Genomic DNA, 26,341 nt, shown 5'->3' with positions numbered 1-26,341 from the left:
GAAAGGTAAATGACTACAAATAAACCACAAAGTACCTGTGTGTAGATTCCTAGAGCTGCATTCATGGAAAGCTCCTGGGGGTCAACAAAATTCTGCAATCCTGCCAGAGTGCTAATGAGCCAGTTTAGCTCATTCTCCACAAAGTGTTTGCCAATTTTCGAGGACTGCAATTGACATAACATATTTCTTACAACCAACCTGATGAAGAAACTTGCACTGTACAAAATTTGCTACTTGTACATTCAGCACTGAACACTTCACTATAAAGTTACAAAATGCATACTGTAAAACCCTTATTGTGCACAAGCCCTAAATTTTCGCAGATGTTGCTATTTTATATATTCACAAATTTTTTGGTCAATCGAGAATGTCTAGCAAGGTTTGACACTCCAAACCCTATGCTGGAATCACAAACTTGACCTTCACAGTTACTTGTACAGGTTACTGCTAAGCATTTGAACTGCCTCACAGCCCCAGTATGTGCAATGTCAATTTGATCACATGTGCTAAGGGCAGTCTCAGGTTTATCACTAAGTAAGACATTTAAGCCACAAAATTCAGCAGCCACAGATATGTGTGCTGTGCCCAATTTGTGAAAAGTTGAGATCACAAATAATGAAAGGGTTTTACAGTGATCAATGGGAATGCTGAAACAAAAAAGGGTGAGAGAAGCTCGCACTTCAAAATACTGTAGTACAACATGAAACACTGCAACAAAGTCTCTAAAAACTAGTTGACAATGGCATCCAGCAGCAAGGCGGGCATGCATAGATTCTTTTTTAAATCGTTTTGAACCTTCTGAGTGAAGGCTTTGGAAATAAAGCAAATTGATGCCATTCACTAAAAATTCAGACTGATTTCAGGGCTCCTTGAAGTCCGAAAAATCAGTCGGCGACTGTATGCCCTTGCCAATAAGGAACACTTTGGTAGATATATATTATTTTTCTATCAACTGCACGCGCGCGCACACACACACACAGAAAAAACAAAAAAGAAAACAAGAAATTTAACAGCTCATCGTTGTAGCCCTTAATATACCTAGAGCCTGAGGTTTTACGGTTTAACCTCTTCCATCCCCGAATTTCCACCCCGATTGAAGGTTGCCTCTTTAGGGTGAAACCCGATTTTTACCCGGCAAATTGCCCTGACTGAAATGTCTGTAGGAATGCGCACTAGCTTGTTTGGCAGCAAATGCAATTACATCACGGTTTGTACCAAACCTCTACAGTTCAGTTGAGTAATAGAGCCAGATTTCTCCCCGAATTTAGCATACTGCAAGTTTTTCCACCCAAATTCGCATGAATTTAGAGCACATGTTGATTTCCCAGATTTTTACCCCCGAATTGGGAAAAAATATTTCCCGAAAACTTTAGGCTCTAAATATAACACAAATCTGAGTTAAGGAACAGAATAGTATCTACGGTACCAGGCCATGTCCCAGAACTCCTTCCCAGCATAAGGAGCGGAAGAACTCCTCATGTTGCACTCTCTGAAAGAGCTGTTTCAGTCGTCTTGGAGTAAGGTACCGATGGACTTGAAACCCTCGGTCCAGGAATAACCGCACAAACTCTTCACGGCCAGGCCTCAACAGGGCCAGCTCAAAGATATCTCTATCCACCTGCAAAGCAGCATTTGAAATCATTTATGCACACATGTATGCCTCGTTATCTGCAGGGACTGAAACCAGAACTGAACGGAAAATTGCTTCGAACCATTGGGGAAACCGTAATGTAACCAGAAATTCCTGCTATCCGTTAACCGAAACATTTACTGTATTTTCCAGACTATTAGTCGCACCTCCCCAAATATCACAATTTTAAAAAAAAATTTATATAGGTTGCACCTTTGTTGCATGCACTCTTTGTATAGGACACACTTCAGAATTGTCCAAATCGTCATCACAAGTGATCAACCCTGCCTTTCTAAATCCTGCTGTAATTGTATTCACGGAAACGACACTCTACGCTTCGCTCACCCATTTCGCTACTTCGCCAAACGACGCATGTCTCATGCACCCCGTCTTGGTGAAACCAGGGGTCGAAACCGGAACTGAACCGTAACCGAAAACCGCAAAAAAAACGTTATTTTTTGCCGAACCGAACCCGAACCCGAACCGTAAACATTTTTTCTCTCCCCCTGAACGAACCGGAACTGAACCGAAAAATTATGATGCGGTAACCGGTTCGCCAGACGGTAAAAACGCCTATACCTTCCCACTCGACTGCCGCGCTCCAGCTCCCTGCATTGCTCGGAATCTTGCCGAATTCATAGAGTGGACAAATTGATAAACCAAGAAGCGGTGAGTCCATGCACCTCCTACAGAGTCACCTCCAAAAGGTTCACGACATTCGTGTACATTTTTGTGACTCGAGGTGTAAAAAAAAAAGATGTGCTACACGACAGCTACACTTTGCATTGTTGCCTCGGCTGCTTCCGTGCATTCAGCGTCGCAGTGTGAAGGCGACGTAAATTTTAATAGTTCACAGTGACATCCACAAGCAACGCAGACCTGTGGCGACCAGGGGAAAGAGGTTGGCGTGTGGTCCAGAGCATGGAGGAAGGAAACATAGGAGCGGCCTCTGGCAGCGTGCCGGCCTGCGCATGGGACTCCTATAGCCCTATCTATACCACATGCCCACTTTCTTCTCTTTTTTTCTTTAGAAACTGGCAATAGCCTTTTGCAACGGAGTTCAATTGTATGCTGAACGCCATTTCCCAGTACTTTTCGGTACAGTAAAGGATGATCTGCTGTGAACTGCATGGTTCTTTGTACCTATGAAGTGTAGAGGCGAGGGAGCAAGAGGAAGGAAGGACGAGCAAGCCATCGCCGGAACCTGATATTACTCACATGTGGTACACTGATTAGCACACCACACGTAAACCGAGACCGGTTTACCGTTAGTTTGGTTGCGCTGAACCCGAACCTGAACCGAACCAATAACCTTGAACCGAACCCAAACAAATAACGGTTCCGAGCCTTGGGTGAAACTGCGTTCACAGAACAGCTTTAAAGCTGCGGTTGACAGACATGTCCAAAGGTTGCAGCATTTTTGTCATGCCGCCAGGAATGGTTACGGTATAATAATGCGCCGGATACTTTCCAGATGCATGTCGGCACAGTTACCCCTGAAGTCAGCCCAGGACGCATACTAACCCCGTGTCCCCCCACTCCTTCCTGCTGTCCTCTCTCCATCTGTCGACATCTGTACGCCACTCATAGCCACAGTTGCTTCGCGGTGCTAACACGGAAAAATGAGAAGTGAAGTGGCGTTTAGAGTTACCATATGGTGAACAGGGTGGAATGCCGGAAGTGGAAGCCACTAACACGAGGGCACCTACGACATTTTATTCTTGCATGAAATAGCCGGCTATTCGCGTCTGCATCATGCCTAGAAGATGTGGTGTCACGCTCTGTTTGTACGCCGCCAAAACCTCTGCAGCTTTCTCCATATCTTGTTTGCGATCCCGCAAACCTTCTAAGTACGTCTATGGTAGTGAGTCCTCCGTACGGCTCTCCATTACTGCGACATCATCTGTCCCCGTCAAGAAAATCATCTAGGCTGATTTCGTCACGTACGCCGCCATGCAAGCGAAGCGTTTCCTACGTGTATGCGATGGTGCCTTGCGTCTCGCGCTCTCTGCTGTTACCTTCGTCTTGTACTTGGCTGCAACCGGACAGTTCAAATTCAGCACGAAAAGGAGAAACCTCAGAAGGAAAATCCCAAACCTTTCAATGACTCAGACTTCCTTTTGCAGGTACCAGATTCCTCCTGACCTGTACTTAACCTGTGCTTGCGGCTCGTGCCATCCTTCTCCGCGGGAACAGGACGCTGCTTGCACCTTTGTTTTCGTGACCCTGAAGTCGGTTATGGGGTCATAAACCTTATCTCATTCTTTCACTGTATCGAGGCGGCAGCTAAAGAGAATTTTGTTGTAGCGGGAGTTAAAATACATCGATCTTTATGGCCCTCCGCCGGGGAATCCAAATTTTTTCGCTCTATCACGAATTTTCTTATACAGTAAAAGCTCGTTAATTCCAATCCTGCGGGGACGCGAAAAAAGTTTAAATTAGACGAAGTTCGAACTAACGAAAGACAAAGAAACAGACACGCAAGGCCACGAGTGCATGAGGAACAGTCAAAAAATGTATGTGTGAAATAAATCAGTTACAGTCGAGCCCGTTTATTACAATCTTCAATATAACAATAACTCTGATACTACAATGAAATTGTAGGATCCCGTCAGCAAGCCCATTGAAACACGTGCAAACAAAACTTCGTTTGTACAATGGTCATAGGAATGCCTTGCTCGTGTATAACAATGGGATTTTGCTCTGAGCCCGGGGGAAAAAATGAGAACAGAACTCAAAGAATAGGGTTCCATTCGTTCAGCAATGCAAGCTAGGTTTCTTGGAACACTTTTGAGGCCACCTTGCGTCCTTGGGGATTAGACGCCCGAACAGAGGGATTAGTGAGTCACGGGGCAAAACTGCGTAACCGCAGCTAACGCACGCGACCTCGGAGAGGGTGGCGGAGAGACGTTTTCCTCTTTCTCCTTTTCTCCTCCACCTCGACATCGGGAGTGCCTGCAGAGCCGACAGCACACATTGCAGATCGTAGGTCGTAGGCACGTGAATATTCGACTGCACTCGCAACCATGGCGTCCGCGTCGTCGGGAAGTCAGCTGAAGAGAAAAGCTATCAGCCTGGAGACGAAGCACAGCATCCTCGACGACCATCGTTCCGGGATTCCAGTGAAGACCTTGGTTACAAAGTATGGTCTTTCGCAGCCGACTGTTTCTACAATCATCAGGAACCGGGACAAGATCGTTGCGTCCGCGACACTGGACGGTGCGTCCGGGAAACGAAAGAGAATGCGGGGAGCAGCACTCCCGGACGTCGAGGCCGCTCTCTACAAGTGGTTTCTGGAAGTCCGTGGCCGGAATATCCCCGTAAGTGGTGCCGTTCTCACAGCGAAAGCGAAGCAACTGGCCTTTCTGATGGAGCACGAGGGGTTCAGTCCTGGGACCGGTTGGCTGCACCGCTTTAAAGAGAGACACGGCATCCGATTTAAGAAAATCGTCGGCGAAGCAGCCTCCGCAGACATCTCGAATATCGACGAGTGGATGGACATGCACGCCGCGAAAATCGCCTCGTACGACGAACGGGATGTTTTCAACGCAGATGAAACTGCCTTGTTTTTTCAGCTCCTGCCGTCACGCACACATGCATTGAGGAACGAGACGTGTGCTGGTGGCAAGCACAGCAAAGTTCGAGTGACGGTCCTACTGTGCTGCAATATGGACGGCAGCGATCGCCAAAAGCTGTTTGTGATCGGCAAGTCAGCGAAACCACGAGACTTCCGAAGTCTGTACAGCCTGCCCGTGCGTTACAGGAGCAACTCAAAAGCGTGGATGACGAAGGTGCTGTTCGCCGAGTGGCTTGTCGAGCTCGATCAAGAAATGGCAAGGAAAGGCAGGAAGATCCTCCTCCTGCTGGACAACTGCAGCGCACATCGCGTCAATCCCCGGCTGTCTAACGTGGAGCTACTGTTTCTACCTCCAAACAGCACCAGCAAAACTCAGCCGCTTGACATGGGAATCATTGCAAACTTTAAGGTTTGCTACAAGCGGAGAGTGATCGAACGGATCCTTCGCGACCTCGGACCCAACTCGGCGGCCCGTACCACTCCCGTGACGAAGATTACCCTAAGCATGGCCGTACAAATGATGTACGCTGCCTGGCATGAAGTGAAGCGCCAGACAGTGCGGAACTGTTTTGTTAAAGCTGGAATACGCGTTCCTGACGAAAACACAGGCCTGGTAGATGAGGAAGTGGAGGCAGCCTCAATCCAGGGAGAAGTGGGGGCAGCGTGGGAGCGGCTTGCGCCCTTAGACGACGTGACCCTCAAGGACTTCCTGAACGCAGACAGCTGCGCATCAACGCGTGAGGAAGCGACAGATGCGTCCATCATCCAGGAGGTGTGCCCAAGCCAAAACGATGAACACAGTGAAAGTGAAAACGATGATGAAGACGACTGCCCAGTCACGGTGCAGCGCGCTGTGGAGGCTATCACGGACCTCAGGAAGTTCGTGGCTGCACGCGGCCTCGACCAAAACTTTTTTTTGTGCTTAGATAAACTAGAAAAGAGTGTTTGCAACAGCGGTCCAAGGCTGAAGCAAACGACGTTGTTTTCATTTTTGCAATAAATCAGGTATGGCCAATCTGCATTACTGTTGTTCTCGCATGTTTCCCGATTGTACCACGTACTGCGCGACTATTTCGCGAAAACTCGCATATGACAATACTCTGTTATAACAATTGAAATTCATGTTCCCGTCAATATTGTTATAAACGGGCTCGACTGTATTGACTTTTGCCTTTGACTGTTAAAACAAAACACGGTCAAGCTTTGTTCAAGTGCACGCATGTGCCGTAGTGCTTCGTCTTGACCTTCTTCGAAGCTCAAGAAAACGCGCGACGTTCGGTGCAGCCATGACCTCCATTTTTAACGGCCGTACTGGCAACACCACCTAGATAGAGAAAGCCTGCTTACCCGTCGACTTACGTGACGTAACAACTAAGAGTCAGTCAATCAGGATTGTGTTTTCAACTGCGTCAGCCAATCACGAACATGCTTTCACCGGTCGTGGCCATGAAGACGAACCACCGTCGTCTGCGAGTGGTGATTGAATGTCCTCGTGTACTAAATGGGAAAACTTGGAAATAAAGCGCAAAATGGCCCCAATCTTTCTCAAAACTGATTTTCTGGAAAGTGTGTTGCACTTTTTGTCTAAATATTCAGGTCTGCAGGTTCCAAGTAAGTTGCAATCACTTGCGGGTTCTTGAATTCGCAGAACAGCGAGTTGCTGTAGCAGATGACTTCTGACTATACAGTAAACCCCCGATAACTCGAAGTCGGAAAAACTGGAAAAACTTTCGAGATAAGCGGGGTTTCGAGTTCAGCGAACAGCGAAAATTACGTTGCCTCAATGTTACCACAATGCACTATGTTATGAAACGTAAGAAAGAAAAAAAAAATAAGAAAGAAAAAGTGTTCCTACAGTAATAGGGCTCGTAAACAATTCCGAAACCATTTATTTTTCAACATCATCTGAGAGGGAAGAACTCCGTAATAGCAGTCTGCTTGGCATTCGCGTCTGGGAGCAAGAAAGCATCTTCAAGCACTTTAATGCAACGCATGAGACGCACGTGACTACCAAGCAGGATGTCGAACCGAAACGTTTTTCGTTCCGGTTTTCGTTCCGGTTACATCATAAATGATCCAGTACCGGTTCTGCTCCGGAGCAAAAAAATAACGGTTCATACCGGTTTTTGAACTGGTTCCGCTTCTGCTGGGAATATTCATCCCCACACAAAAAATAAATGTTACAAAATGTAAACCCGTTTATTCCGCATACATGGTATTTAATATTAATAGACAGCTGTGAAATTGGTAGCTCCTGCTTCCTGTAGGTTACTGTCTGTTCAAATGGGCTTTCTCCTTTCTTGAAGCGCATGCTACATACGGACTTGTTTGTCGTGATGTCATGCATAAAGTACTTTCTTGCTGGGTTGGAGCGATCGCGTCCCATCCGAATATCTGTTGCTACTGTCTAGCCAGCAAGCACCACCGCACGAGTACGTCGCAAATCGAGAAACACCTTCACTCACAAACGCGCTCGACGGCTCAGTTTTCTTTTCTTCGTGTCCTGTCCACAAAAGAGTTGCCACTTCGCACGGGCTTGACCTCGCGTATACGTAAATGTATTCAACTTAGCTGTTCTCACACAAGGGACGCGTTGCGCGACATTACCGATAAAGAAGGCGTTATGCAGCCCCCTTGGGTCACTGTTTAGTTGAGGAGAGTTTGGGGGGATCAAACTAAAACTAGCACTACGGCACATTGCTAGAGAGTCACATGTACCTCTAAGTCTGTGTGCGTGCGCGAACGATAAACCATTACAAAGGGAGCCTAAGGGTCATAGTATACCGACAGACATTGAAAGATGAAAGTCACTGAAAAGGTTAGCCAGCTGTAGGGATCGAACCCACATCTTCTGGATTACCGGTCCAGGGCTCTACCAATTGAGCTAAGCTAACACGCCTCTCCAGCGACTTTCGGGGTGAGTCATCTGAAGGGACGACAAACCAGCCACTCACTCTCATTCACCCTCCTTTCACTCTTACATTTTTTGCTCACTCATACACTATCTGTCCCTTCTATGTTGTTCCAGCCTCAGAACATCAGTTTCTCTCTTGACCGACATACATTCTACCGTAACCGTAACCCTCGTATACTATCCATGACATGACTTCAGAGCACACGACGTCTGTTTCATTCGCCTATCCGGAGTCCAAACCGGCGAAGTTTTTTCTTGGACCGAAAACCGTTAAATATATTTTTCGGTTTCCCTCCTGAGCGAAAAAAACGTATACGGTTTCGATTCCGTTCCGGTTCGCACCAAAATAGCGGTTTTTTTTCGGTTTTCGGTTCCGGTTTTCGGTTCGCTCCAACACCCTGCTACCAAGGGCACTCTCGATGAATTCAGCGTCACTCATTTCACCGCTTACTGGAACATCGCCGTCGTAAAGCGCATAGCCCTCGATGTTCAAGGCCTCTAAGCCACTCTCCCTACAACATGCGAGGCGCATCACGTCGTTAGACAATTCATCACAGCCACTGAGCTCATCTGCCGGCTCCGGTACGGCAGTGGAAGACGAGACACCCGCATGAACAAAACAGTTCATGATAGATGCTTGATGACCTTGCTGCCAGGCCTTTGATAAGTGCCACCTTCCACTCCAAAGTCAGGGACTTGCATGTGCATTGTTCAGCCATCACGTCAGAGGCTGGCGAAGAACGAAACGAAACTGAGACCAACTGAGACGCTCAGACGAATGGAGAGGAGGAGGAGGAGGAGGAGGAGGAGGAGGAGGAGTGATGTTGGGTGGAAAGGGAAGTGCGGTCTGCCTGCCACAGCTGGCAGCATGTTGCAAGGATGAGAGTGAGTAACTAGGACTGAAAGGCTTTGACCTTGACCTAGCCTGGGGGACCGAAGAATGCACGTTATCAGCAGTAGGTACGGTGACTTACGGGTGATGGAATTTCGAGATATCCGTACTCGGGCAAAAAAAAGGTTCGACTTAAAAGGGCCCAAACACATAGGAAGCATTGGGACAAGGATCGGGACGCAAAAAAAAATTCGAGATAACCGATATTTCGAGATATGCGAGTTCAAGTTAACGAGGGTTTACTGTATGTCCACGCAGCGAAGGAGAAGAGGAGGCAATAAGCAGGCTTAGGTGGCGTTGGCACTGGAGCCTCCTTCCCTTCCTCATCCGTGTCGCTGTCCACAGGTCAATCTTCTGTGGGTTTGTCTCCGACAGATATTTGCGCAATTATCTCCTTGTCTGTTAAAGTCCCGCAAGCCGCTGCAGAACTGTCTCTTCTGCCTAGAGGTCGGACTCCTGTAGGCTGTCTTCATCCACGCTTGCTCAACTTGGGGCAACAAATACACAGTGGTGAGAACAGATCGCAACCGTTGCTGGAGTGACCCGTTCCCACGCGCGCACCAGCATGTGCAACGCAGTGAGAACTACTGCCACACTAGATACTTCCCTCGTGAACTGATAGCCAACATTGTGCACGTGAAACGATGACAGCAACGCAGGTAAGATTTCGAAAAAAGACAAACGGCCTTCCCGAAAGAAGGGGAGAGGAGGAGAAGATGGAATTTGGTGGCGTCTGCTGATTGGGAGAAAGCAGGAGAGGGCCTACTAACTTGGTGCTCAGTCAAGCGCCAAGCCGCGAATATCCGGGGAAAGCCGAGGAAAATGTCTTCCGCGCTGTTGCGGGCGCACAGTTCGAATTACCCGTAGTGAAGCCGATTTGAGTGTGAATTAATGAGCTACCTTATACATTGATGTACACTAGAATCTCGTTGATTCGAAATCGCTTCAATCGAACCTCCGGATAATTCGAACTCTCGTCCAGGTCCTGTCCAAGCCACATGTATTTCAATGGGGAGAAACTCCCTGTAATTCGAATGGACGAGCGTATACACTGCATAATTCGAACCAACGGCGCTCATGCGTCGGACCGGAACGGGCCACAGCACCTCATATCTCCCTGGTTATTGACCTTCCATACGGTTCCCATCCTCTTTCTGCATTTTGCTCTGTTCAAGGACGCTTTCACCTCTTTACGACAGCAAGAAGCTTATGCGAACGCTTGCGTTCTCCCTCCGTCCCTCTCCTCTTTCTCTCTCTTCCTCTTGAGGCCATGAAGGAAGGGTGGAGGAGGTGCATTCGCGTGCCGTCACCCGCTTTTATGACTTCGTGACTGTCAATATCGTTCTACAACCCGTTCACTGGCATCGTTTATTTCCCTATCTGGCACCATGTCAGCGGAGACGATGGCGTGGAGACTGGGCTCTTGACTGACGCGGACATCACGCGATGCCACGTGCGCCAGTCGAACTGGACCAGAGGACTGTGCGGAGCGGAGCGATGAAGATTTGGACGACCCAAGCCGCGAACCACTGCCTTTACCAAGTGCATCTGACGTAGCATCGGCGCTAGATACGACAATGCGCTATTTTTCTTCTGTGGAAAATATGGACGCCGTGCTTGAACTTGTGTCCAAATCGAAAGCGACAGTCCCGCTAACAGTTCCGCTCCAGGAAACAGTTGCAAGAGCAAATTACTGACTGATTTCAACCCTAACTTGCTTCATAATTTCTGTAGGTGAATTTTTGTGAACATATAAGTCCTGCATTTCCTTCAAAGTCGTAGCAGCCGGCCGCGCCGCTCTGGCAGTTTTCTCCGCCGTAACATCGGTTAGGCATTGGGAACTTAACAACGGTAGTGGCAGAGTTCGGCAGCAGTAACAATTTGAATTACTCCAATAGAAATGCGTCTTAAAGTGACACCAATACTGCGAACGTACAACACGACTCGAAGTGCGTCGCAACGTGTCTGCATGCGCTCCCTGCGCCCAAGCCCCCTTCCAGGAGAGTGTCTCCCTTTGGTTGCAAGTCCGTTTATTATTCGAACAAATATCTGGGCCCCCTGGAGTTCGAATTAACGAGAGTCCACTGTATATGGGAGCATTGCGGGACCATGATGACTTGTTCGAATTATCCAGAAATTCGAATTAATGAGGTGTGAATTAACAAGCTCTTACTGTATTGATTTTCGCTGTAACGAGGTTTGACTGTATTAAGAACCGGAACATCCTTATTAGGTAGCAAGTAACTTAAAAGTAACTCGTTACTTTTCCAAAGTTGCTTAGGAAGCTCATTTTCATTACCTGGGTCATTCCACGCCAAATGATCCAAAGGTCCTGCTCAACCCCCCGCACTTCTGGACCAAAAAATTATCCTGGATACGCTATGGTATTAATAGACATTTCCCAAAGTTCTACTGGGGAATGTTGGGCCCCTCTCATTTTATGTGGGGTCAAAGTTTTCGGTAAGCACCAAAACCATAGTATGCTTGAAATAATCGGACGGGTGCATCGCTCGCGTTACACGCATAATTATCGCGCTGAAACAGACGACTGGGTTCGGGAAATGCGCTGAAGGAGGAATTTTGGGGAAATTTCAACTTTTAGTGCCCTAAAACGCCCAGGCTATCTACGCTTTTTTTTGCGACTTTGCGTTTTTTAAAATACACTTTCCATAACAGCTGGAATTCTTGAAAACCTTGTGGCCGTTCACGAGGACCCATTCTACAAGCCTGCTGGTTTTCAAAGTCGTCAATGCAGTAGTTTTTGCCATAGTACACCTTAAACCCGGCGATTTTCGCAAAGTTTAACGTGTTTATGGCCAATTTTGAAAAGGAAGCGGTCGTCGTAGAACAGTCATTGGTATACATTAGGTAAAGGAAACCCTCGGCCAAAACATATAAAAAAACTGAAGAGGTACTTTTTGATAAGCGCGAGAAAATATTTTTTTCGCTGAACATACTACGCGGAGGCGCACGCACTCTCCGGTGGAGGGAGAGCCTTGGTGAGCATCGCGGGCCAGGCGCGCTACAACGCGACAGCTCAGATACGCCGCTGCTTGTCGCACGATGCCGAAAAACGATAATTTGGACTTGTGGGCACCGGTCTAGTGCATACACAAGCTACTGCCAATGTCGCAACAGGTATGGAAACTGCCTCCACCAGTATAGCAACGCGAGTGGATACTTTGCATTACAAACCCGACCGAAGCATATAGCCGCGTGAAAGCATTTTTGCTTAAACCTTTATCTTATCATTTTCATACGAGTTGTACAAAAGCAAAACGTCTGCAACGCAAATAAATGGCCTTGCCCAGTACCCCAGTATGCGCAAGGAACCCAATATGACGTCACATAGTTGCGTGCACCATATACGTAGTGTACAAGGTTGAAAATTTATCAGTGGAAAAGAGTTGTTTTCCTGGTCCTCCATTGACAGTTGACTGCTTTTGGAGACAGTAGCCTGCGGTGCAGGGGGCAGCACGCCACAGGCTCTACACGTTGCTCAGCTTTGCATATGCCGCCAGTTTATTGCGCTTGTAAAACGCAAAGATATGGTAAGATTCGGAGATAGCGGCTCTAGGGGATATACAAATATCTCTGGAATGCAAATCCCAACGACACGTGAGCATACGTGTCCTACGTTTTATTGCTCTGTGGCGGACAGAAAAGACCCTTGGGACGGTTTGGTCCATCACTTGGCGTATAAATTGGAATCACTGAAATACCGCCACTGCGAGGCAAACCAACAATAAGAGTTCCTTTGGAATCTAACAAATTCGCTCCCTACTGAAGGTGTCATCCTAATAGATTTTGCCAAAAGCTATAGCTTTGTCGTACAGGACACTCCCCAATCTTTCTATTGGGATCAAGGCCAGGCCACCATTCATTCGATGGTATTTTACAACAGCTTCCCTTGTGATATGAACTTGCGTCACCATACATTCGTTGTGATATCAGATTGCTTACGGCACGATAATGCTGTGGTCTATACCTTTCAAACAGAGCTCACACGCAGAAGAAGAGCAGACCATCCCCATATAAATAAACTTCGCTACTTCACGGACAGCGCAGGTTCGCATTGACACAAAAAAAAAGACAGAAAATGTTTCGTCAACCTCTGTCACCACTACAGTGAAACCCGCGTATAACGATATTGACGGTAATCGCGAATTCCATCATTATACGGGGTACATCGTTAAACGAGGGCTGACCTGAATAGCGCGTCCCCGAAAAGTCGGACGCCACCCCGCGTGTAGCAAAAAAAAGAAAAAGAAACAGATGCTAAAAAAAAAAAAAATCTTGAAGCTGTGTGACATTGCACTGGCTTGGAAAAACAGCGACCAGAACTCGTGGAGAAAACCAGGGAACATATCAGGACAACTTCTGGCAACACTACACGTCACCATTCCGCAAGTCGGCTTCACCTAACGCCTTTGTGCTTTAGGAGAAGCTCGCTTTAGAACCCTGTCGTGCGACTCGCGGGTGGCTCTATTTTCTTGCTTCAATTTTTATTTTGGTTTAATTCTATTGATGTGAATTTTGGACGATACGAATTTTTTCCGCTACCCCGTGAGATTTGTATCATCGAGATTCTACTGTATCTTATCGCGGCGAAAATTGCGGCGAGGTTATGCGCACGGGACAGCGTCCAACATCGTTATACGAGTACTCAGAACCGCGGTTTCCATCGCTGTACGCTGGTCGTTTCCCCATAGGAACAATGTATATTTTGACGGTAAAATCATGAGCCATCGTTTTACGAGGGATATCGTTATACGCGATATCGCTATCCGCGGGTTTTACTGTACTCGTATTTCAGCATGAGTGCATCATGGCACTTCTATGCGACCTCACATGGGAAAGGGTCGTGCAATGGAGCTGGGACACTGAAGAGGCTTGCTGCTAAAGCCAGCATTCAGAGGCCCTTAGAAGATCACATACTGAGACCCGTGGATCTGTACAGCTGGGCAGATGCAAATCTCGACGCCATTACATCGCCATTACGCAGCAAGGGGAGCTGAAGAATCGCTACGACAGCGCAAGGGCCGTGCCTGAAAGAGGGAGGTATCACCGCTTCGAACCCGTTAGCCGCACTGAAATCACCGTGAAGACAACATCCATTTCCAACAACATCGGGTATTCCGGGTGTTCAAAGAACATGCCGGAAACGCGGAGCCGCATCTACTGCATCAACTATATACTGGACATAATCTTGAGCGCCTTCACCGTGCTAGTGTGCTGAGCAGGGCCATTTATTTGCGTTGTAGATGTTTTGCGTTTGTACAACTCGTATGAAAATGATAAGATAAAGGTTTAAGCAAAAATGCTTTCACGCGGCTATATGCTTCGGTCGGGTTTGTAATGCAAAGTATCCACTCGCGTTGCTATACTGGTGGAGGCAGTTTCCATACCTGTTGCGACATTGGCAGTAGCTTGTGTATGCACTAGACCGGTGCCCACAAGCCCAAATTATCGTTTTTCTGCATCGTGCGACAAGCAGCGGCGTATCTGAGCTGTCGCACTGTAGCGCGCCTGGCCCGCGATGCTCACCAAGGCTCTCCCTCCACCGGAGAGTGCGTGCGCCTCCGCGTAGTATGTTCAGCGAAAAAAATATTTTCTCGCGCTTATCAAAAAGTACCTCTTCAGTTTTTTTATATGTTTTGGCCGAGGGTTTCCTTTACCTAATGTATACCATTGACTGTTCTACGACGACCGCTTCCTTTTCAAAATTGGCCATAAACACGTTAAACTTTGCGAAAATCGCCGGGTTTAAGGTGTACTATGGCAAAAACTACTGCATTGACGACTTTGAAAACCAGCAGGCTTGTAGAATGGGTCCTCGTGAACGGCCACAAGGTTTTCAAGAATTCCAGCTGTTATGGAAAGTGTATTTTAAAAAACGCAAAGTCGCAAAAAAAAAGCGTAGATAGCCTGGGCGTTTTAGGGCACTAAAAGTTGAAATTTCCCCAAAATTCCTCCTTCAGCGCATTTCCCGAACCCAGTCGTCTGTTTCAGCGCGATAATTATGCGTGTAACGCGAGCGATGCACCCGTCCGATTATTTCAAGCATACTATGGTTTTGGTGCTTACCGAAAACTTTGACCCCACATAAAATGAGAGGGGCCCAACATTCCCCAGTAAAACTCTGGGAAATGTCTATTAATACCATAGCGTATCCAGGATAATTTTTTGGTCCAGAAGTACGGGGGGTCGAGCAGGACCTTTGGATCATTTGGCGTGGAATGACCCACCTGTAACTCCATTAGTAACTCTGTTACATGTTTTTCACAGTAACTTGACTGGTAACAAGTTCCTTTTGACGAGTAGTTTCCTCATCTCTGCATTCACTCTATGTAGTAGTTTACCTGGAATTTGCATGAGGGATCTTTCAGAAAGACTTCAGACATGGCAACATGGGGGCAGTTCCAGTCAAGGGTGAGAAGAAGGTCCTTGCGCATCTGTTTGTGCCACAGTTGCTCATTGGGCCGCTGTGCTGAAAAATATGGTACAAAAGCTTTCTTAGGCTGTTTCCACGTTGCATGCTCTCCGGTAACTCATACACATGAGGGAGAGAGACACCAAACACAAATGACAATGTTCAAGATGAAGTTGTGTTGTTATGGTTTTGGCAGCCTGTGAGTAACGGCAATGCACAATGCACATGCAATGCCACAATGCACACGGACTGTTCAGTTTTAGGAATTTAGTCAGCGAGTTTTAGGAATTTTTTTTAGGCACCGATGTTAAAATCCCAGCTGAAAGTTATAATGTTCATTGTTATCATTACCACCTTGGTACCAGTGATACCAGAGCATTAGGATCTGTGTTTTAGGAATTTTGTGGGCACGCATCACGTCCACTGTATTTCACATTCTAGTAGACAGCATGCAGTCACTTTTTTACCTATGCAGTCAGGACATTATGTTACCCTCTATACGTATGCAGAAGTCTTACATTGGTATTGTAAGCCCTGATCTCGATATTTTCTCTGATTGTAGAGTAGACTTACGTTAAATCATACCCTGATAATTCGTATTTTCAGTTAATTCAAACAAATCTGATATTTTTGTTTGGCCAGCAATGCTTTCAATGCATTAAAAAGCTGCTTAACTCAAACCACAACGATAAACTTTTTGGTCTGCGGCGCGAGCGCCACAGGCATTCTTTCACCAGCCTCTGCTGGAGGTGGCGTCGGCCTGTTAAGGGCTCCAAGACTACTGTGCATGCTCGATGCTCCTAGCACGCAGGCTGTCAGCGTCACAAAACGAAAGTGCTTCTGCCTTAGCACACTGTGATTGCCACGTGTTTCAAAGATTGCTGTGTTCCAAACACGACTTCATGCAGCAAGTACAAGATGCCACCCCTGAAAGAAAAGCTTGCCCTCATTGAAGAAGTGGAATCTGGTGTAAAAAAGGTTGACGTAGCACTGAAAAGGTTGAGTACGCTCACCGCTCAATCATGAAGGCTAAGGAAAAGATCCGGGAAAAAGCATGCAAATTCACACCAAACCGAAAGAGACTGCGAGAGGCAGCACCACCACCAGCTGGAGGTTGCACCGGTGCTGTGGCTGAAATGTGCATGGAGCTCGAATTTGCCAGTGAGTAGGCCAATCCTGCGCACGAAAGCCAATGAACTGGCACTGCGTTTCGGCATAAAAGACTGAGTGTTTGGATGGACGGATTGCAAGGTTTAAGGAGCGGCACACTTTGTATTTGAGGAAGACACGTGGCGAAGCAGCAGTGGTGGACCATAGCTTCATCAATGACTGACAGCATACGTACAAGATTGAAGACCCTGCTGTCTGAGTATGACCCTAGTGAGATATACAATGCGGATGAAATGGGGCTGTTTTTCTAGTGCCTGCCGAACCACTGCGATCAGCCGGAAAGGGAGCAGCGAATTTCAGCAGCATAGGCCAAAAACGAAGACACAAAAGCGTTACGACCGGCCTCTTTCACTGACAGTAATGAAAAAGGAACAGTCACTGCCTATTTTCTTGCCTCAATTTTTGTTCTGGTTTAATTCTTTTGATACTAATTTTTTCCGCGACTACCCTTGCGTTTGCTGACCAAAAGCGAGGAAGTCTCCGCCTCCTGGATGCCGGCCAATAGGAGGACACGGAGGGCAGGCACTTCCCAAGCCTCTGCTCTCGCCTAAGAGATGGCGCAGCGTTACCGTTATTTCGCGTGTCGGACCTCGTACGCTCCGTACCATAGGTCGGCGAATTCATTCATGATGGCCTTCACCAACTTCATTCACCATCACCTCGTGGAGAATGATGTGACGTTGAATGAAGGGCATGATGTGACGTGAAGTTGAAGTTGAATGAACGGCATGATGTGAAGTGAAGTCGAAGTTGAATGAAGGGCCATGATGTGATGTGAAGTTGAAGTTGAATGAAGGGCTATGATAAGATTTGAAGTTGAAGTCTGTGTGATGGGATTTGAAGTTGAAGTCCGCGTGATGGGTTTTGAAGTTGAAGTCTGTGTGATGGGATTTGAAGTTGAAGTCCGCATGATGGGATTTGAAGTTGAAGTCCGCGTGATGGGTTTTGAAGTTGAAGTCGGCGTGTGCGGGTTTGGAAGTCGAAGTCCGTGTGTTGGGTTTTGAAGTCAGCGCGATGGTTTTGAAGGGGAAGTCAGCGTGATGGGTTTTGAAGTTGAAGTCTGCGCGACGGATTTTGCCTTATGACGGATTTTGACGGATTGATTTTGAAGATGACGGATAGGTTTCGGAGTCCTCATAATAGGTTTGGAAGCAGACAATGTTTAGTCGATGTCTGACGTTCACGTGTCGTGACTGTTACTTGTGCGAATGCGTGCGGAGTGAATAGCAAATGTGTATTGGAGTGCACCGAGCGAACATAAACGCTTCGCGTTTCGTGTCTGGTGTGGGCGTATGGGCCTGACACTGCAGATGCCTGGCGAACTTCCTCTTCCCCCTCGTTGTGTATCGGCGGACGCAGAGAGGGAAAGTGTTTGGAACACGTTAACGTTACTCTCTCGCGTAGTGGGGCGCGGAGGGCAATGTCATGTAGCCGGAGGCAACTGTATGTTGCATATGTAAGCGTTACATTAGATCGAGAGGCGATTTGGCATTCTGCGGTCGCGGGGTCTGCACGTTGCGGTTGTTCTGTTTGACTCGTTTGCTCGCCTACAGCTATAATGTGCGTATATATGTATATTGGATGGGTTTCGATTTGAGCCTTCGCCTTCGGTCGCGTGTGCGCGTTTTACTAGACGACAGTAGATCGCTGTCGTGCTGACGACGTGTGTTTTACTAGACCTATTTTGTGTCTTCTTAGATTGCTTTTGTTTTCTTTGTGTGATTGGTATCCAAATAGGACAAGATCGGGCTGGCATTGTTTTTGTGGACGTCTTTTATTTTAAATGTAATACACAGAGGTCACTATAGGTCTCTTATTTATCTGAGGTGCATAGGTAATGTTTTGGGGAATTATCTGTTCCGCATGCGTGTAGCATCCATCGGACACAAGTGTTCCATCAGAGCACGCAGCTGCTATTTCTTAGATATTCATCACCAATAAAGTACATTTTAGCAGAGATGGGGAAGCTAATTACCACCCAAAAGTTGCTAGTTACGAGTTACGTCATTGAGCTAAATATGCAACGAAGTTACAACCTTCAAGTTCTGAAAATGAAATTAAGTGAGAAATGAAAGTTCTTGCTACCATGCCGAAATTAAGTTGGGAGCGGAGTTCCGAATATACCTTGTCAATTGGGCACAAAGTGAGAATTGAAATTCCAAGTTCTGCGAGTTCCCATTTTCTGCGCACCTTTCACAGAACCTTGCCAAGTGTGGCCTTATCACCTTCCCCGTTAAAAAATGCACTCCACGAATTCCAAACGAACGCTCTGCGGCGACGTAACTCAGATGCACGTCGGAATTGTGGTAGCATACATCCAGTACATCGCGCTGCAACAAGGCGGAGCAGACAGGCTGCTGGCGCCGCGCACGTGCAAGGGGCGGGGTCACTGTCGTCTGATTTTTCAGCAGCAAAATAAAAAGAAAGGAGCCCGCATTGTGCGTTCTGCCTGCTTGGACGTGAAGTGAAATAGAAATTTCTAACTTTGCTCATGATACTTTTGTGAAGCTACCTCAAACAGTGACTAACACTACAGCAGTGTTGCCAATTTAGCGGATTTCCCGCCAGATCTGGCGGATTCGACTTGCATCTAGCGGGAAAAAAATATATTTAGCGGCTAGCGGAATTTCTGATGGGGTCCTGGCTGAATTTAGGGGATTCTAGCGGATTCAGACTTTCGCCGCATTTTGGCTCAAAAGCCCGAAAAATCAATTTATTCCCTACAGTATGCTAACTTCAGAACCACAGTGCTGACCGCCGATCATGTCGGGGAACTTTACAAGAAGTCTTTCCCGGACAGCGCGAAAATTCCAGACAAAGGAATACAAGATATATCGCTCCAAATGTTCACCTATCTTGAAGAACGTGCTTCTTCTGCACTTCAAGGATGATCTTCATCGCACCTTCAGCCAGCTGAACTTGATAAAGGACAAGTTGCGCAATAAAATGAAGCCGGACATGGTCGGGCAGGGTCATGGTCAAGACACGGGCTTGAGACGGCACGCGAAGAGCTGCTACGAGTACGACCTCCCCGGTATGACGAAGAAGAAGTGAACGAGAACGCGAAGCACGCTCCAGAACACCATAAACAGAGGTGAAATTGCATAAATCTCAACGTGTTCATGCACTTTTCAGTGTTAAGCGGATTTTAGCGGCTTCTTCGCAAAATTTAGCGGATTCTGGCGGAATCGGTTGGCTACTCTGGCGGATCATTCGTCTAGAATGTTGGCAACACTGCACTACAGTCAAGTGATTATGACGAGAGGTTGTTTCAAACATCAAATAAAAACAGGCAAGAGTAAGAATTGTTGTAAACTGTGTCGACACATATTTATTCACAGATTGTGAGAGAGGAAAAGAAACTGTTTCACGGACTGTAAATTGGTGGTCTTCTGGGCTCCTTGCAGTCTTCACTTCAATTTGCACCTCACATTCTGTATGTATTACATGTGTCCAAATGTCTCAGTTGTTAAGAATTCACTCAGTGTTCGTCCGTATACAGTAAACACCCATTAACTCGCTTAAGCCGTAGTTCCGGTTTAACAGTAGTTGTGTTGAATCCCGGAGCAGGTTGCCATTCAGCTCAATGTATACTACGCCCGCTTAAACCGCAGTCGTTTTTTCCGTACATATCGGATAATCCGTAGCTGTTCCACATTCCGTGACGCGTGAACTCATCCTTTCTGTGACCTTGCTCCGCGAGCGGACAACAGCGCTCACGCAAAACAAAGAAGAAAAAGAAATTCCAAGAGGTCAACTTGGGACGTGACTCATGACTCCGACGCACACGTGGACGCCCTTCCCCTGTATGACGCGCTTTCCCCAAAAAGAGGAGAGGGTGAAAACTGAAAGTTATCGCTATCGCATCGCGTGTGTCATACCAAGCAGTCTTTGTAGTCTCAGCTCTGGAACGCCCTTCACGTTTACCGTTTTCTGCGACCATCGGTGATCGTCGAATATCCGCAAGCTACGCCATGCCCAAGCAATCGGTAAAGCACCAAGTTCTGACAGTGAAGGAGAAGCTCGAGCTTATTCAAGCGATTGAATGAGGAGTCAAGAAGGCAGCACTAGCTCGTGAGAAAGGATTGCCCCTGACCACTGTCTGCACGATCTGGAACTCCAGGGAGAAACTGTGGAACTCCGACGCAGCAGCCAACCTGAAGAGGCATTGGTGTTGTGGCTGAAGAAAGCAAGGAGTGAGAACCTGCCTGTCAGTGGCCCGCTTCTCGTCGAAAAAGCGCGGACTTTCGTGTTACAACTGCGACATGATGACTTTGTGTGCAGCAACGGATGGCTTGCAAGGTTCAAGGCGCGCTACAACATTGTTTTGAAAGTGGTGTCCGGCGTTTGCCGTCAACATGACTGGGAATGAAAAACTCCCGCTACTGGTTACCGGAAAAGCGGCGAAGCCGCGATGCTTCAAGGGAGGAAGACTGCCGTCCAACGTTCTCTACCGCAACAACCCCCGGAGAAGGCCTGGATGACTGCTGTTCTGTTCGAGGAGTACGTCCGTCTCCTGGACCGTCGTTTTGCCGCAAAGAACAGAAGAGCGGTTGTCGTGCTGGACAATGCATCTTCGCACGTCGATGTGGCCAACCTCACCGCGATCAAGTTAGTCTTTCTTGCCCCCAACACGACATCGTTGTCGCAGCCCCTTGACCAAGGGGTTATACGGGTCTTAAAGCAGCTGTACAGAAAGAACCTGCTGCGTAGGATGCTCCTAGCAATGGAGAACGGCAAGACCTATTCAATTGTACCTGTTGGGTGCCATCCATCTCCTTGCGTTCTCCTGGGCTCAGGTGGAGTCAACGACAGTGCAGAACTGTTTCAGACACGCCAAGTTTGTGCGTGCGGACAACAACAGTGCTGCTGCTAACACGGTGGAAGTTGAAGACGCATCCTGTGACGACCTCCTTTCCGAGATATTGGAACACCAGGGCTCTGCTGAGAGTGTCTCCTTCAGGGCGTTTCGCGATGTAGACAACGATGTTGCAATATCTCCCGGGTGGTCCGACGCAGACATCATAGCTGCTGTGGCTCCAACCGTGCCTCCGGAAGACCTCCAGGCTGACGACGATGACACGAAGGAGAAAACCGAAGATGTGCCGTGCCCCACGGTTGCAGATACCGCTCGAGCGTTAGACGTGATGCGCTTGTTTGCAGAAAAAAAAGGACTAATGGAGCAGCTGGCTCCCGGTATGAAAGACTTTGAGGCCGCGATTCTCGCCGCGAGATCGGTGCACTGACAGTCGAAGATTACCAATTTCTGCAATTCTGTGAATTAAAGCGCTATTTGACGTGTTTTCTTCCAACAAGCATCATTCTGTGTGTGATTCCCTCTCTCATTACGAAGGTATGTGGTTATCTCGTATTTTCGGATATGCCGTAGTGCCGCTTAAACCGTAGTTTTGCTGCGTCCCCGCCAGGTACGGTTTAACCGGGTTTTACTGTATACCCTCCTCGGAGGAAAAAGAATACAATGAGTTACACTTTTCCGAGGGCACATTCTCAGTTTTTGGTGTCAGTTATCCAGACCCTCCTACATCCCTGTGACACCCCCACCCCAAAGAAAAAAGTTTGGCGACACCCACTGCAAAAAAGGGGGCTTGCTATTTCAGCTGTAATGACATGTCGGTAATTATACGTGTAAAGCTGTTATCACGTAGCTGTAATAATGACCCCGCCCCCTGCTTGGGATTCCGGATAAACCACTGCAGTGGTGTATTGCATGAAAGAACGCGAGTAAAAACATATGTCCAGCGAAGGTGATCACAGGTCGCTGAATTTGTTCATGACGGCTATTTCCAGTGTCAGTAAGCATCATGTCACAAGAACTCATGTAATACTGAGTGACAGGCCACGATGTATTGCGATGCTGAAGCTAATACCCCCGCGTCACAAGTGAAAAATGGCACGGCGGAAAAGCCAGTCGTACGAAGCCACATGAACGTGCAATGTACCAGCAGACACGGCGATCGTACGAAGTCACATGAACGTGCCGGCAGGCAAGGATGTCGTACAAAGCCATATGAACGTGCAATGTGCTATGCGCTCACTTAACTGTCAACAACGGGCGCAACATTGTGCAACAACCCTACCGCGTAAGCAACAAACCTCCCGCCACCGTTCACATGTGACCATAGCTGGGCGTCCTCACTCATGAGGACCCTCATGAAGACGCCTCACCCTCAGCTCACGACGATGAGGTGAGGGTGAGTGAGGCCAGACCACGCTGAACGTTCCTCACGAGGACAGTCGTGAGGCATTGTCCCTCATGAGGCCCACCGTGAGGGTCCTCATGAGGCCAGTTGTCGTGAGGGCATCAATACGTGAGGGTACAACGTATTCCGTGAGGAGCTTCACTAATGAGGCCGTGAGACCCTTTGTGAGGAACTTCACGGATGAGGCTGTGAGGCCTTTCGTGAGGAACCACACGGATTAGGCCGGGAGGCCTTTCGTGAGGGGCCTCAGGGATGAGGCCGCGAGGCCTTTCGTGAGAGACCTCAGGGATAAGGCCGTAAGGCCTTTCGTGAGGGAACTCACGGTTGAGGCCATGAGGCCTTTTGTGAGGGGGCCTCACGGATGAGGTGACAGGTTTGGGCTCCTCTTTGCTGATGCCAAACACTAACGTTAAACCTCACTGTGACAGTAATAACTGTTACCAAATTTATCCAAGCACAGCACAAAACCCTATAAACAGTTTAATGCCGCGTAGTATCATTAGTACCAACCACCGACACAGTAGTTCAATGCCGAAGTGTCATGTGAACATGACAGAAAGTTCTTTTGAGGCTCATGTGCCTCCTAGTGACTTGAAGACACGTCAGGCATCCCTCCCTTTCCTCCTTTCTTGGTGCACCCTGCTTCCAAGCCCAACCGAGAGCAAGGCGACCGCACCCTCCAAACAGCATACCCCGCCTCCGCTTACGCTTTCGCCGACACTACCAGGAAATCCACGCTAACAGGGGCGGGGAACACGCCAACGTCGTAATCCTCCAGCAGCTGCAACTGAGTCACTTGATGACACAGTGCAGCAGCGACAGTGAGATGAGGTGCCTGACACACCACCAACCATCACAACTGCTCAGGCTTTTGAATACATTGGTCATCTTCGAACATATCTGTCCACTACAAAAGACTCTCACAAGGAGCTCCTTGTGTTAGGGGGTTTTGAAAACTGATCTTCTGACGAACTAGGGAACTATGGAAATGTTCTTTTCTAGTGCATCATCAACTGTGGGCTCTTGACTCTCTTTTCATTGACTCCGGTGTGCTAGTGTCTCATGTGTGCCCTTTCCTAATGTGGCCTCTGCTCAAAAAAGGTAGAAGAAGTGCTTTCCGCTGCCCATACAATAAACTGAAGTTTTATGTTACAACATATGTATTCTAATGAATGTCTGATAATTCAAATTACATTATGTGGTCCCCATGAGTCTGAATTTACGACAGTCTACTGTATATGTTTTAAATACATATATGCCTCCAGATGTTGTGCTAACTTTGTTTGCTATCTCATGTACCCTTATCTTTAGTGTATTTATTCGAAGAATTGTATATTGTTGTTTATTGTTTCTGGATATCCTCTGTAACCGGTTATGAACTTGAGGTGCACTGCACACAAGGCTTTTATTAGCTGTTAACAGGCAAAGTAACAAATAAATCAAATCAAATCAAATCCCTGTTTCATTCCCAGCGGTAATACAAAATTGTGCAAACACGGCACACGGCCCCTTTAAAATACGCTACACAACGTATGCATCACTAATACTCGAGTAGTAGATAATAAGGGATTTTATAATCACTGTGCTCGTAGAAGAAAACAGAAAATCCCTCAAAATAGAGCTGTGCGAATAGCAAAATTTCCATTGAGAATCATTTACGAATATTTCACTTACACTGCAAATCAAATCCCAATAATTTCTTCAGATGGCGAATCAAATTCAAATAATCAGAAAAAGCAGGCGCAATTCAAATAATTTTGAATGGCTCATGGAGAAATATTTTTTGGTGTTGTGCTCATTAGGTGATGTTCTGCTCTGAACATGTGAGCCTTTTCAACCAGCATAACATATCGTGAGAAAAGGGTCCCTCTGTGTTGTGTGTGGTAGACTGCATTAGTGGGATGAACGGCATTCAGATTTAGTCAACATATTCCATGCAGCCTGCTTTGTGTGCATCTCCTAATTTCTATGTTTACATTGCAAATTTCCCGTACTTTTTTTTAGAAACTGCATATATTTCCATCTGTTACTGAACATAACTCTCAAAGTTCGGAGTAAATTTACTGGAACCTGCAATGCCCAGAGTATATTGTTGACCATGTGCTCACAAAATTTGTAGACTTTAGTGACAAAATACTAAACAGTGTACTAAGTGACTAATACTAAACACTGTATTCTAAACAGTGTAAAGCGGGCTCCACCTATCGCTCGAGAGTAATGAGGTGAAGTCGACTTGCAGAACGGAGCCACACGCCAAAAGGACAATGACAGTAACGTGAAGTGGGCTTCACCAGACTCTAGCATATAATGACGGGAAGCCCACTTGCAGAATGGCAATGGCGATACACTCGCTTCAGTAATATTCGAAAAATACTTTCGAAAATTTCGAATACTGAAAATAGATTGCAAATAGCATTCGAATAGCATCAGTTATTTGTTTCATATTCGAAATTTTGAATATTTGCACAGCCCTACCTCAAAACACACCACAGGCATGCTTTGAACATACATACAGTATACCAATGCAGGTTCTACTGACGATACCAAAGTGGTAGATAATAAGGGAATTAATTACGCTCCGTTGTGCTTGTAGCAGCTTTTTTATTTTCCACCCAATATTGCACAATTTTACTCTGTTCAGTGATGCTACTCCCAAAATGTAATTTGGAGCAATTTTTGGAGCATCAAAATATGCATTTTGGAGAACTTTGGTAGCAGCACCATCAAGCCTAGCTTTGGCTTCACGTGACCTCAAATTTTCCCTTCCAGCAGGCGCATGCGCTTATAGGTCCCGCTTTTTAACTGCTGTGCAGCAACAAGTTGTTTCAAGTAAAAGCATGTCGAATTATGCGTGGAGACGATTCTCAGCAGCACAGAAACATACATGCAGATATCTAATGATGAAGTGGGATAACTTCGTGGGACAGTGCTGCACGCGACAAAGTTTTGCGTCAGCGTGTGCTCCCATTGGTTACAATGCCTACCATGCCAGTAAAAAAAAAAAACAACAACATTTCCTTGAGTTCGAAGAACAAGGAAAAATACAGAAAACACACACTACACAAATGAGAATAGGCGAGACAGTCTCGTTTGTATAGCGTCTGTTTTCTGTATTTTTCTTCGTTCCTCAAACTCAAGGAAATGTTGCATTCACCAAATGCCCATCAGCTCCGTTGCACACTCCTAATCTGTTCCAAACAGACAGAGAGCTGGAAAAGCTTCATGGGAATGTCTCAATTTTATGGCTGAACAAGGCCAATGTACTGATTACACAGAGCACTGATTACACATGGTACACTGACAGTGGCCAAAGCCGTTATCAATGTACAGTCAAACCCCCGCATAACGATATTCTCTATAACGATATATCCCGCACAACGATGGTTTCCATTTTTACCGTCAAAGTTTGCATTGCTTCTATGGAAAAAGGACCCGCGCATAACGATGAAATCCTCCACGCCCAGTACTTGTACAGCGATACCAGCCGCGCTGCCGCACGTGCAT

The 26,341-nt window shown here is 47.0% G+C and overlaps 1 protein-coding gene across 6 annotated transcripts in view; it reads right to left on the bottom strand.

Moving 5' to 3' along the window:
• LOC135388537 (transient receptor potential cation channel subfamily M member 2-like) overlaps positions 1-26,341 on the bottom strand; it is a 408,615-nt gene that overhangs the window by 163,598 nt on the left and 218,676 nt on the right. For all 6 annotated transcript variants that reach the window (XM_064618137.1, XM_064618138.1, XM_064618136.1 and 3 more), the window contains exons 8-10: positions 15,376-15,503; positions 1,427-1,618; positions 36-164 (exon numbers count right to left, since the gene is read on the bottom strand). In XM_064618137.1, the coding sequence (XP_064474207.1) occupies positions 36-164; positions 1,427-1,618; positions 15,376-15,503 (449 nt within the window). The remainder of the gene's footprint in view (positions 1-35; positions 165-1,426; positions 1,619-15,375; positions 15,504-26,341) is intronic.

Source organism: Ornithodoros turicata, chromosome 3 (genome assembly GCF_037126465.1).
Source record: "Ornithodoros turicata isolate Travis chromosome 3, ASM3712646v1, whole genome shotgun sequence".
In the NCBI taxonomy this organism is placed as follows: Eukaryota; Metazoa; Arthropoda; class Arachnida; order Ixodida; family Argasidae; genus Ornithodoros; species Ornithodoros turicata.
The sequence above is the reverse complement of the archived record's forward strand: the minus strand, read 5'-3'. Positions and strand labels throughout refer to the sequence as shown.